Genomic DNA, 12,688 nt, shown 5'->3' on the forward strand with positions numbered 1-12,688 from the left:
ATTTAAGTGTGTGTGTGTGTGTGTGTGTGTGTGTGTGTGTGTGTCTATATATATATATATATAATGTGACGTGTTCATACTAATACTACTATACTGTACATTTAAAATGTAGCATTTGTATAGTTGTATTATGTGTGATAATTAATAGACACAGTATATTACCAGACAGTCAAACAGATTATATCATAACATAGCTGATGGAATATGTTTTCTTTCAAGGGCTTCACAACTTATTGTGTTTAAGCAGAGGCACCCTTCTTAAACTTTACCATAGGAAAAAAAAACCTTGAAAAAGTGTTTTATATTGAAGCATTAAGACACGGCAGGGTGTGTGATTATAACACTTTTTATTATATATATATATATATATATATAAAGGACTTGTATGTCTGCAGTGAGAGTACCATTGAGCTATACTTACAAACCTTTTTTTTTTTTTTTTTTTTTCACGGAGTACACACATAGTATAAAAATGAATTTGAATGAAGTTTTGTATTTGGCAGCCAAGACATTAAAGGGAATAATGGGACTTCATTCATAAATGATCAATCCCTCATGATCAATTCTAGTCTACTGAATTTCTTTGCAATGCTATTAGTACTACACCAGTCTGGACCCGGTGTTAAATACACCAAAACGACCTGCTACTGTCCCGGTACAGAGGTCACTGGTCTGGTACCAGAGCCTCCCACCTCTCCCATAATCCCCCCAGTTAACTTGGATTTCCTCCATGAAATCCTATCCTCCTGGAACCATTTGGCAACAGCTGTTTCTGTTTCCCGTCCGATGGACACTGTAAAAGGTGCATGACATGGAAAAGCTGGGCCTGGCCAATTTTCCACCAGTTGGCATCAATTGCTGCCCTGGTCTATGCATCTAACTTGGCCATGCTGTCCAAGGACACTGCCTGCCCTAACAAGCATTGTCAGGTTTCTGAGGTGATCCTCAAGGCCCACTCAGCCGGGGCATTTGCCGCAAGGTTAGGGAACTGTAACAGTATCCTGATGGCTTGCCAGTCGCACCTGCTGCAGTGCCTTTCCATAAGCCACAGAGGCCATAATAAGTTCTTCCTCCCTGCGGAGAGACAGAAGGCTCAAGCCAAGACACAGACTAAGCAGAGACCCTAGGAATTTGCTGCCACAGGCCCAGGGCCCCTTCTAAGGGAGCCATCTGGACTATTGGCGTCAGTGCACCACAGACATCTGGGTGCTTACTACCGTTCAGACCGGCTATTTGCTTCAGTTCAATCATGGTGCCCATCCCATGGAGGTGGCAGCTCGGCTACAAAAACTGGATATTCGCATGATAGACCCCCTCGAAGGAAGGGTTCTACTCCAGGTATTTCCTGGTGCCAAAGCAGAATGATGGCCTAAGACCAATCCTCGAAATCAGACAGGTCAACCTGTATCTGAACCAAAGGCCGTTCAAAATGGATAACACATGGTCAGAACTGCCTATGAACTGGCCCATTTGCCCCCTCCAGAAAAGCTCACTGTACATTCCACCAGGGGCCTTGCAACTTTGTGGGCTTTATTCCAGGGTGCATCTGTCAAGGACATGTGCAATGGAGCATGTGGGCTACTCCCCATACCTTCACTAGGTTCTACAGTCTGAATTCCGTAGATTCTTAAAACCCTGGTTTGGGAATTAGTGTTAAGGACAGCTTCCCAGTTGACCCTTGCAACACAGGCATAGAGGTGAGTTTCTCCCTCAGTTTTTTTCACCCTAGCTACTTGTTACTGGGGTTCCGAATGGTAATGCAAAGGGCTTAGTCTTGTAGCATTTCAGTCTTCTACAATCTTGCCCTTGCAATGGCTTTTTTACCCTCACCCATTCAGTAGTGGTTACATTTCATACTTGAAAGGGGATGTTAGGTTGTTCTTGATTGGTTTATGTTGGGACAAAAACAATACGTTCAGTTTGGTGAATCTCCACTAGTTCACGTGGATGTTAATTGTGGTGTCTCCCAGGGCTTGGTTTTTTGCCCACTGGTCTTTTATCATCTACATGTTGTCTCTGGGTGAAATCATCAGTAGAGACAGTGTTCAGTTTCATTTGTATGCAGAGACACACAGCCATATCCTGAAATTTCAGGATATTTGCTTTCTTCACAGCATTAAAAATCAAGTATTCAATCAAGTTTCTATGCTTGTGTGTCCATTGTAGTGGACAGGCTAAGCTAAAAATGAACACAGCGCCTTCAGAATGTTCTTGTAAAAAGACGACGCCTCTAAAAGGAATTTTTATCACCAGTCTTAGCTTGACTGCATTTACCTTGCATAGCAAGTAACCCATCCTCTTTTTTAATACATATGTTGGCTTAGTCATTCTGAACCAAGTGTTGAAGAAAGTCAGACTGAGCACTGTAGCTCTTCTTTATATGCGAATAGCTGTACAGTACTGAAGACCCCTTCAACCACCTGTTGTTTTTTTTTTGTTTTGAGTCTGCCTCTCCCAGCTATAGTTTCTCTGACAGATTTCACTTGGGTGTGGATTACAGTGATACATGCCTTAAATACCTGATGCCCAGGGGGTTTGTTTTGTGTGTTTGTTGTGCAGGTTCTGCACAGTCCTCAATATGACTGATGGGGACTATGATTATCTGATCAAGCTCCTAGCCCTTGGGGATTCTGGAGTTGGGAAGACCACCTTCCTCTACAGATACACGGAGAACAAGTTTAACCCCAAATTCATCACCACAGTGGGAATTGACTTCAGGGAAAAGAGAGTGGTGAGTAGTCCTGCTTCTCAATTGCAGTGTTTTAAGTCTTTTATAGTCAGCCCCACCGACCCCGTCCAACCTGGGTTATCCAGAGGCAAACCACCTACATTCGCCATATCGCCTGCAAAGCCTTGTGTAACGTAAGCTGTATTGAAAGGAAATGTCTTAACCCCTCTGCTGTTTGGGATTTTTTTGTTAAATGTCCAGACTGTTGATTGTATTATGGAGGCGCAGCCGATCTCCGGGGTCACTTGACAATTGTAAATTCATGTTGTTGGCAGTAGTGACTAATAACCTGCTGGGAACTATGACTGTTAAATAACGCTTTGTTTTGCCTAAGTCAGCTGCAATTGGGGCTGCTGCAGTGCAAGCTTACTGTATATATCGCAAGCAGCATTAATTACATTTAAATAAACACATTTTATTTAAATTATAAAAACATGCTCACTGTTCTATATAATGTATGTTTAAACTCCATGTGAAAGTTCTATTCTATTTATATGGATTACCTGTAAAATAGGATATTTAATCAAATCTAAAAGTAGCTACAGTGACATCACCAGTAAATTATGCAAATTAGTACCATCAAAGGTTCGAACCTTCCTTCTGTAATGTGCTCCGAACCTTCGAAGATCAAAATGTACCCTTTGTTGCAGCCCTAAATGTTACAGATTTTTAGTTCTGTTTTTCAGTTAGTTTGACTAACTTTCCCGTGTACTTTTTTTGATGAGTTCACGTAATGAAATGTATATCCTATGTTTTTATTTCTTTTTGTATTCACCTGTATTAAATGCAATGAGTATTTCAATTCCACAAAATATATTTGTTTCAACCAGTTCTAGTCCAACTAGTGTTTTGTTTAAGCCATTATTGAGCTTCAATTGTACTTTTCATTTAGGGAATTTCCCTTTTGGCAAAGATAGCTGAAGCAAAATATATGTTATCTGAAATATAGTGGTGACTTTGTGGAATATTGGTATTCCAAGCAAATGAAACCAGACATGTTACCAGCTACGAACCATGCATCACTTACCTGTACAATTGACAAGTAATCGTTGTTAAACACCAGTAGCTGGTAACTGGTTTGTCAAGATCAGTTCTCTTCTGTAAGCTCTGAAATTGTCATGAAAATGGGCTCCGTTACACATTTCCATTGTCGATACTAACTGAAATGTATTGGTGCCATAGCAACTGTATCTAAGACACACTTGTTACTCTTGTATAAGGCTGCCAAGTTTCACATTTTTTTAAAAACATGTAAATGACACCTATTGAACAATGGACAGGGCTTGCTTAAGAAAATGCTAGTAATTTATAGAACAATCAGTGGCGCTGGAACTATTTTTTTAGTGGGGACTATACAGAACAAAACTATAACCGGTGTATATGATAGAAGCCATGCATTCAGTTGTTATTTTAAACATGTTAATAAAACAAAGCCAGCATCAACATCTGTTTGTCTATTTAAGTAAAAAAAAAAAAATAACTTAAAAAAAAAAAAACACTGTCCTTGCTAAAATGTGTATAGCATGCTGGAGCAAACCAGTCAAACTAGCATGTTCTGTTGTGATCCACTTAAATACTGCGATTTTCAGAAATGTCTTGTTTACTTGTAAAAGCAGGTTGAGCAGCAGTATTTTATTTAGGGTAGCTGTTGTAGACAAGGACAGTCAGAAGGCTCTAAAGGCAGGTTTGCGCTCAAGTATCGTGCTGATTCATTTTTAATGAGGGAATGGACATCCACAAAGCAGCTCCCCCGGTAGCAGCATTCACTACAAGTTGATTTCAGCAGGTGGTGCCGCTGAGAATTTACAAACAAATCTTATTTTCTTTTCTGAGGCATTTCCAAAAACTTCCTACTGTATACAAGTTTCCAATGCGTTCCAACTACTAACCGACTCATGAAATTGCGGTTTTATAATGTCCCGCCCCTGTTGTGACAGTCAGCACTGGTTGGTCTATTATTGTTTGTGTTCAAAAGCAATGTAAAAAGGGTGCAGTGCATTGCACACACAGATCATTAGTTTCACCAAACTGGCAGGATTCGTCATGGCACCAGCCGGTGCCCAGCACCCCTGTACTTCAAGCCCCACCTCCATGTCCTGAGCTAATTTCCTATTTTATCTTTGGGTAAACTCTTTTATATCTATTCTCTGGTAGACCTAATCATTTGAGTAGAATGGTGTGCTGCTATTGGAACTTAGTTTATCGAGTATAGAATCTAACCGGGTCATCAAACGCCCATGGTGGTCTGGAGTTGGTAAAGTCTGTGGGCTAGTTATTGGTGTTTTAAGTTTTGAAAGCAAACTATATTGAAATCAAATTGAAATGGTTTACTTGTCAGATAAATACAAAATCCTCCAAAAAGCTTTAATACACAACATACAAAATGTGTATTTATTGCAAGATCAATATTAAAACAGGCCTTCTGGAATTTAAATGTATTCATTTGTTCATAACTATCCGTCAGTTTTCTGGGTACACAAATACACAGTGATTCTCAAGGTGAAATTTAAGTGTGAATATCATCCTGGAAAAATGTACCCTTTCATCTCAGTAACATGCTACCACCACAATGCCTCCTATCTCAGATACAATTTCAGATGGTCACCTTTTTATATTTGCAGGTTTTTAAAAACACTGTGTCCAAAATGTGTTGCTGACCGTGAAATTGACCTCTGACCTAATATGGCTTAAAGTTTCTGGGGTGTAAAGATACTTGATATTTTTTAAATTGCGGTCTATCAGTGGTACAGACTACACATTTTAAAGGACACATAAGGACCTTTTTATTTTATTATGTTGCTACAACTGTTAACGTAAGGTGTGTGTGTGTGTGTTTTTTTGTTTTGTTTTGGGATTTTTTTTTTTTACATTTTGACCGCTTTAACTTTTTAATTGCATTCCCTGCCACAAGATGGCTTCTCATGTACCTCTCAGAACTACATTTGCCATCATTCTCCCGCGCACATAAGTAACAGATAGATTTACCAGTGAGCAGGAGGAGGATGGGAAATGTAGTTCTGAGAGGTCCATGCGGGTACACGGTAAGCCATCTTGAGGCAGGAAATGCAATTAAAAAGTTTAAAGTGGTCAATGTAAAAATAAATAATTAAAACAATACACACACCTTATGTAAACAGTTGTAGCAACACATGGGAACATGTAACACAATAAAATATAAAAGGTCCTTATGTGCCCTTTTAAGGTACTGACTTTGCAGTTGGTACAAAGCAGCTTACTGTGATTAATTGTCAAATTGTTACCAATGTTGTCCAGTAACAATTAACCATTCCACTGCCACAATTGTAAGCACTTGCCATATTCTGATTTATATATATTATATATATATATATATATATATATATATATATATATATATATATATATATATATATATATATATTATATATATATATATACACACACACTAACATATAGTCTCTGACTAATACAGACACCTTTATGCCCTACATATGGATATGTCAGACACAGTGTATGTACCCCAATAGTAAGCAGTTATGTGACTCTAGATCACTATGATCCAAAAATACACACTTAAAAAAAGGTTGTTATACTGGCACAAAAACAGACAAAAATAAACAGAAGACCAGATACAAGTAGCCTATTAAATCTAAGATTAAGACATAAGGTCTATCATTTCCCCAGGACTACTAGTCTTTTTTTGTTCAAAAACATTTCAAATTCTCATTAAATTTGAACCCATGACAGTGTGCTACCTTGTTTGAGCCTGTTGCCTGTTAAAGTAATGCATCCCAGCATCTTCATGGAATCGCGTGTATTAAACTACCATCAATTTATCTGTAGAAATTGCTTGTGAAAAAGCCCTATATTCAATACCCTGTATAACAAGTCATAAGGGGTCCCAAAGCCTGTTTCCATGACCATGTTTCTTATTGCTGCACCAGGTCTGTCATGGAGCAATTGTTTCTATTAATTGATTAAGGCATGAAGCGTGGTGGAACTGGAAACGCTCAGAACATTGTGTACCACGAGGATGTTAGACAAGCAAGGAAACTGTTTTCCTCATTCACAGTAGGGCATTTTAAAAAAGTCTGTTTTTACCAATAGTAAAGCAATATGTCCATTGTTTAAATTCAGTTTTAACAAGTAAATACCCATGTATTATATAGTATTGTAATTGTGTTCTAGAACTTTTTTTTTCAAGCATGTTACAATCAAACATATTAAAATAGTTATATAATAAAGAAAGCACTAGTTTCATGTAACAATTTCTGAAGAGTTTTTTTTTCAGAATCATCAGTTTTGGTAACAAGGCTGTCCAATTGTGTGGTGTGGTGTGTTTTTTTTTTTATTTATTTATTTTAACTATCTTTATATGTCAAACTTTAAATTGAAGACTTTGGAAGGTGCCTGCATTGAAATAGTAAATAACTGCAAATATTTGGGTGTGTGGTTTGATAGGAATTTTAATTTTACAGCACACGTCGATATGTTCTCAAAAAAACAAAAAGTGGAATTGGGTTATGTTTGTAGACATCAGTCCTGTTTTTCAGAACAAACTAGAAAACAACTGATCTTACGTACATTTATGCCTCTGATTGACTGGTGACATTATAGAGTATCTACAACCACGCTCCTAAGAGAACTGCATGGATCCTTTGTTCCATTCTGCATTGAGGTTTATAACTAACCTGGGTTATTCTGTTTATCTGTGATGCATATAGATTGGCTGGTCTGACTTTATCTTGTAAAGACTGAAACACTGCTACTGTTCATAATTTAAGGCTATGCTTTGCAAAACCCCAAATTATCTTAATAAATTGTTAATTACCTCTAGTAGTATGTACAATCTTATATTGCAGAATGTGTTCTAAATTTCAGTTCCTGGGTTTTGCACTGAATTTGGAAAAAAAGACATTGAGTTTTCTGGCTCCCTGGTTTTTTAATAAACTTCAGGAAGAACTAAAACTTACTGTCCTGATACCCTTAAAGAAGTTCAAACAACAACATTGACATCTATGTAGTACAGACATGTTTTTGTTTTGGCCAGTGCTCCTAAATTTGTTAATTTGATTAACCTTATTTGTATTGGTTGTGCTCATTAAATGTGTTTTTAATCAGCTTATTGGAATTTTCGAAAAAATTCAGTATATGATTATGCTAATAAAATATAATCTGTAGCGTAATCTATCTTTGTCTTTATCCATTGCATAAAGTGTGTTTGTTTTGATCTGAAAACCAGTGTGTCACTGTATATACTTTATAATTACCTACATTGTTTTTTTTTTGTTTTTTGTTATTGAATTCTCCTTTCATAAGGAACTGTGACAAAATTACTGTCACTTCTGCAAACCAGCCAGCAGAAATGAGTGGTGCTCTTCTTTTAATGTTACAGTATCAGTTCTTTAAATATTGTCTGGAACATTGAAATCAAACTAATAGATTTTAAGAGTGAAACTGTGACAAGTTTTTGTGACAGCAGTACTTGATAGGGAGCTGGAGCTGTCATTTTCTGCTATACAAATTAACAAGGCCCTTTTCATTTCTTTTGGTAAATGGTATTTGCTAGACATGAAAGCCTGTTATGATGATTTATAAGGTTCAGGAGCTTGATATACATTGTGAAATGCATCATCTTCACATTCAGTGCTAGAACGTTTGCAGAGCTCCAAGTCTAGCTCCATTAAGATAATGAGCTTAGAGATGCTATGCCAGGAAGCTAGCCTGGTTAAATAAAGATTGCATTATCTTGCATTATTTAGTATGTCAGTAGTTTTTATACATTCAGATATGATTCCTGAGTATTGCTATTCTCTGGCTTCTTTTTTTGCATGCTTGGAAGCAATGAATACACTTGCTGTTCGGTAAACTTTATAATATTCCTCCTTCTATAATGCATTTCATAACCCATATTGCATACCAGTACAACATATAAGGACCCTTTTTAGTTTAATTTGGGTAATAAAATATATTATGGTGAAATGATCACATATTGGCTACCTTACAGGGGAATGACAAAATCTTATTGGCATACATAAAACTGCTCAAATATTGAATAATGCAAGATAAATACACTGTGTAACAATTTTTTTTTTTTTTGGTTCCTGGGTAGTAAGTGTTATTTCCTAATTGCTTATGCCTCAAAAATATAGAAAATGGCTATTATTCCCCACAAACTTTGCTTTTGTGACCAGGACAGTGATATTTTGAAATTTACCTATTTTCCAGAACATTCCAGATAGATTCAGTGCTGAGTAAACTTGGAGTAGCTTCTAGAACTTTCCAGTAATATAAATAGTAGTATAAATACAGGGGCCTTAAGCCCACCATTTCAGTTTAGTTCCAGCTGCCTAAGTGGATACATATCTGCATTTTTCTGAGATGGCCTTGAAGTATGATGAGTATGGCTGGGAGGTCATAGGATAATTCAAAATGGTGGCATTCCTGATGGGTCTCCAAGGCGGTTTTACTAAGTTTCCCTGCTATCTTTGCCTTTGGGATAGCAGGGACACCAAGGCGCACTAGCACAGGCGGGACTGGCCACAGCGGACCGAGTTCTCTGTGGGGAGGAACAACGCCAAGTGGGAGCCACTGGTGGACCCCCGGAAGGTATTGATGCCACCACTGCACATCAAACTGGGCCTTATCAAACAATTTGTCAGAGCTGTAGATAAGGAGTTGGCAGCCTTCAAGTACCTTCAAGACTTCTTCCCTAAGCTGTCTGAGGCAAAGGTAAAAGCTGGTGTCTTCGTCAGACCACAGATAAAGAAGATCCTGGAGTGCAATGAATTCCCCAAGAAGCTCACTAGTAAGGAGAAAGCAGCTTGGAACAGCTTTGTCGCAGTGGTTCTGGGCTTCCTGGTCAATCACAAGGCCGAAAACTATGCGGAGCTGGTTGAGACTCTGGTGAAGAACTACGGCACAATGGGCTGTAGGATGCCCCTCAAAGTCCATATCCTTGATGCTCATCTTGATAAATTCAAGGAAAACATGGGAGCATACTCGGAGGAGCAAGGTGAGCGCTTCCACCAGGATACGCTGGACTTTGAACGCCGCTACCAAGGACAGCATAACGAGAACATGATGGGAGACTACATTTGGGGGCTGATTTCGTGAAAGTGATTTACAGTATAATCGTAAATCCCGAAAAACTACTCGCTTCTAAATCTTTTGTAGTCATTTTTGTATTACTTTAGTATAAATACATGTTAATTTGGATTCATATGTTGTTTTTTTCTGACTTTTAAGTGAACGAAAAGACACACATTTGCCCATTTTCTCATTGGAAATAGGTAAATTTCAAAATATCACTGTCCTGGTCACAAAAGCAAAGTTTGTTGGGAATAATAGCCATTTTCTATACTTTTGAGGCATAAGCAATTAGGAAATAACACTTACTACCCAGGAACAAAAATTGTGCTACATAGTGATAGAAAAGTAAATATAAAGTGTCCCAAATAAAAGACCTTGCACATTTTAGAAGTTTAAACTTGAACTCCATCTCCTTTGGAAGAGGAGTGGAAAAGATGATAAAACAAATGGGACTAAAAGTATGAAAATGGTAATTAAAACACTTGCAAGTACAGTCAACTACAATACCAATATTAAGAGCCCAGCAACAGCGTTAAATGTATTTGGAGTTGTTATTATCAGGTGTCAATGCCTGAAAGACATGCTTAATATTGTGACAACTTCTTGTGCATTGAAATTACTGAGTATGCACTATCCACTGGTGCCAGTGCTTACTGGCAGTATCTTCTGGGCATAACTCAAAAACAGTAGGATATAATTTAAAGCAACACAAAACAGGATTTTATTACATGTAGAGTAATTTTATTTATTTTGAGCTGTATGAGTACATATATAAAGGCATGGTTTTATTCCATTCAGAATGTTGGAATATATGCAAATTGGCAGGAAAACAACACCCTACACTGGATACATCACTCCATGTCCTCAAGATAAACCTTCAGAATTCACTTTTGCATTGCAAAGTAGCTCATATTATTAATCTAACATTAAACAAGGATAATGATTGTCCCTTTTTGTTGGTTAGTAAAGCAAACCTCTGTGAACTTATAATTGCAGGGGCATATTTAAACAGCTGGGTGCATATGAAAGCATTTCCTGTTGCACACTACCAAATAAGGTTGTGTTTAGGAATTTGTGTAAACTGTGATTTGACTAACATTAAAAAAAAAAAGTATGGTATAAACCTTTTTGTTCATGTTGTAAACTGTTTGAAAAGGTGGTACTTCCCCATTATTATTTTTTTTTGTAAATGGGGAATGGTATTTAGTTAGGGAATCTGCAAAAGTTAAGGTAGCGCTCCAAAACGGAGTTATGTTTTGTTTTCTGTTTGTTTTTTTTTTTTTTTTTTTTTTTTTTTTTTTTTTTTAATAATAAAATCTGCACCAAAGTACACTATTTAGCTAGCTTTGTGCCACTGTTGCGAGGTAGCATCACAGCCCAAATCATATTGGCAAGGAGAGAGACTCAGACACCGAAAGGTGCAAGGTTAAAATGCCAATGTGCGGTTTTAATAAACACAAATAACACAGACAAATCATTTAAGAAAACACACTTGGCAAAATAAACAACATAAGAGCCAAAACAAAAGGATTCACAAAAATTCACGAAACGTAAACAAGCAGACAGTATGAACACAGACCTCCACCTCTGTCATCAACATCAATACCTAATTAATACTAATTTAATCATTTATTCAATTGGGAGTAATTTAACTTCCTCCCTGCCAACCCAACATTTCCCACACAAACAAATAGGCAGGGCTTCCACACTGCCACAGGCCACATACCAACTTTGTTTACAACACTGCATCAATGAGAACTCTGTTCCAGTTTTTATATTAATAAAGATCTTTTTATATTAATAAAGAAGTTGGCAAGTAGCATTTGAATATATTTTTGGAAGCAGTTAAGCTGTTACAACTTAATGAAATGAATTACCCTTAAGTACTACCATGGTAAATTTGCACAACGTTTCTCTTGTTTATAATTGAAGTAACTTAAAAAAAATGATGGTGAGTAAGTAGATTCAAGAAAATGCACAGAGTCCTTTTCTTCAATCAGTTGCCAGGTTTATTGAAATATGCAGGGAGTCTGGTCCCAGGTACAGGACAAACAGAATACTCATCATTACAATGTTTGCATGACATTAAATACCCTTCTGTATAGATGGTCCACCTCCCCTTTCTCTGACACTTAACCAATGGTCAAGGTAATTTAATTTATTGTGTGTGTGTGTGTGTTTTTGTCTGTGTGTGTAGGCTAGTGTGACAACCTCTGAACTCAGTGCATTCTTCACACTCCTGGAGACAAAAGGTCCATACATCTGCCTTTTGTTATCTTCTTGCGACCCCCTTTGATCCTGGTGGCATTATCTCTTTCGATCTCTCTGAAGTCTTTAGAGCCTGTGCTAATTGTAGTCCACAGCATTGTTCTCTCGTTAGCTTGCAGTCAATGTTGGGCAAGCGCTTGTAGACGCAACATCTCTGTCAGTGGTTAGCAGTACATGCAATTTGAACCAAACAGTCTGCTATCTGCAATATTAGTCTCTTTTCAGAAAAGAACACCAGTATAGCTCTGCCAGTCCACATGCGTAGCACTCCTAATCAATTCTCGATCCATGTTTTCCAACAATAATGCTTATACTGTGCTTTACTATGGTTACCAATGATTCTCTGCGATTGACCTTGTTTGTGTTTTGCAATACTTCTGCAATAATTTGCCTATTTGTAGACTAGTTGTCTAGGTACTCTTAAAAATAAAAAGGCAATAGTTATTGTTTCCCTTATTTATTTATGCATGCCCTATAAGGTCATCATGTTAACACATTCATGAGGTTTTCAGTAGTGTTTCTTGTTGCAATTTCTCAAATACTGTGGTGTTTTTTGGTGTTTGTTTTGTTTGGTTTGTTTTTGCAAACTGTAACTACAACTCAAGAGCAAATCCTGAAACC

At 37.4% G+C, this 12,688-nt stretch overlaps 1 protein-coding gene across 4 annotated transcripts in view; it reads left to right on the top strand.

Moving 5' to 3' along the window:
• LOC121317961 (ras-related protein Rab-27B-like) overlaps positions 1-12,688 on the top strand; it is a 66,995-nt gene that overhangs the window by 46,398 nt on the left and 7,909 nt on the right. For all 4 annotated transcript variants that reach the window (XM_041254079.1, XM_041254060.1, XM_041254069.1 and 1 more), the window contains one exon: positions 2,560-2,731. In XM_041254079.1, coding sequence (XP_041110013.1) covers positions 2,579-2,731 — 153 coding nt within the window. In that variant the 5' untranslated portion in view covers positions 2,560-2,578. The remainder of the gene's footprint in view (positions 1-2,559; positions 2,732-12,688) is intronic.

This window comes from Polyodon spathula, chromosome 1 (genome assembly GCF_017654505.1).
Source record: "Polyodon spathula isolate WHYD16114869_AA chromosome 1, ASM1765450v1, whole genome shotgun sequence".
NCBI lineage: Eukaryota > Metazoa > Chordata > Actinopteri > Acipenseriformes > Polyodontidae > Polyodon > Polyodon spathula.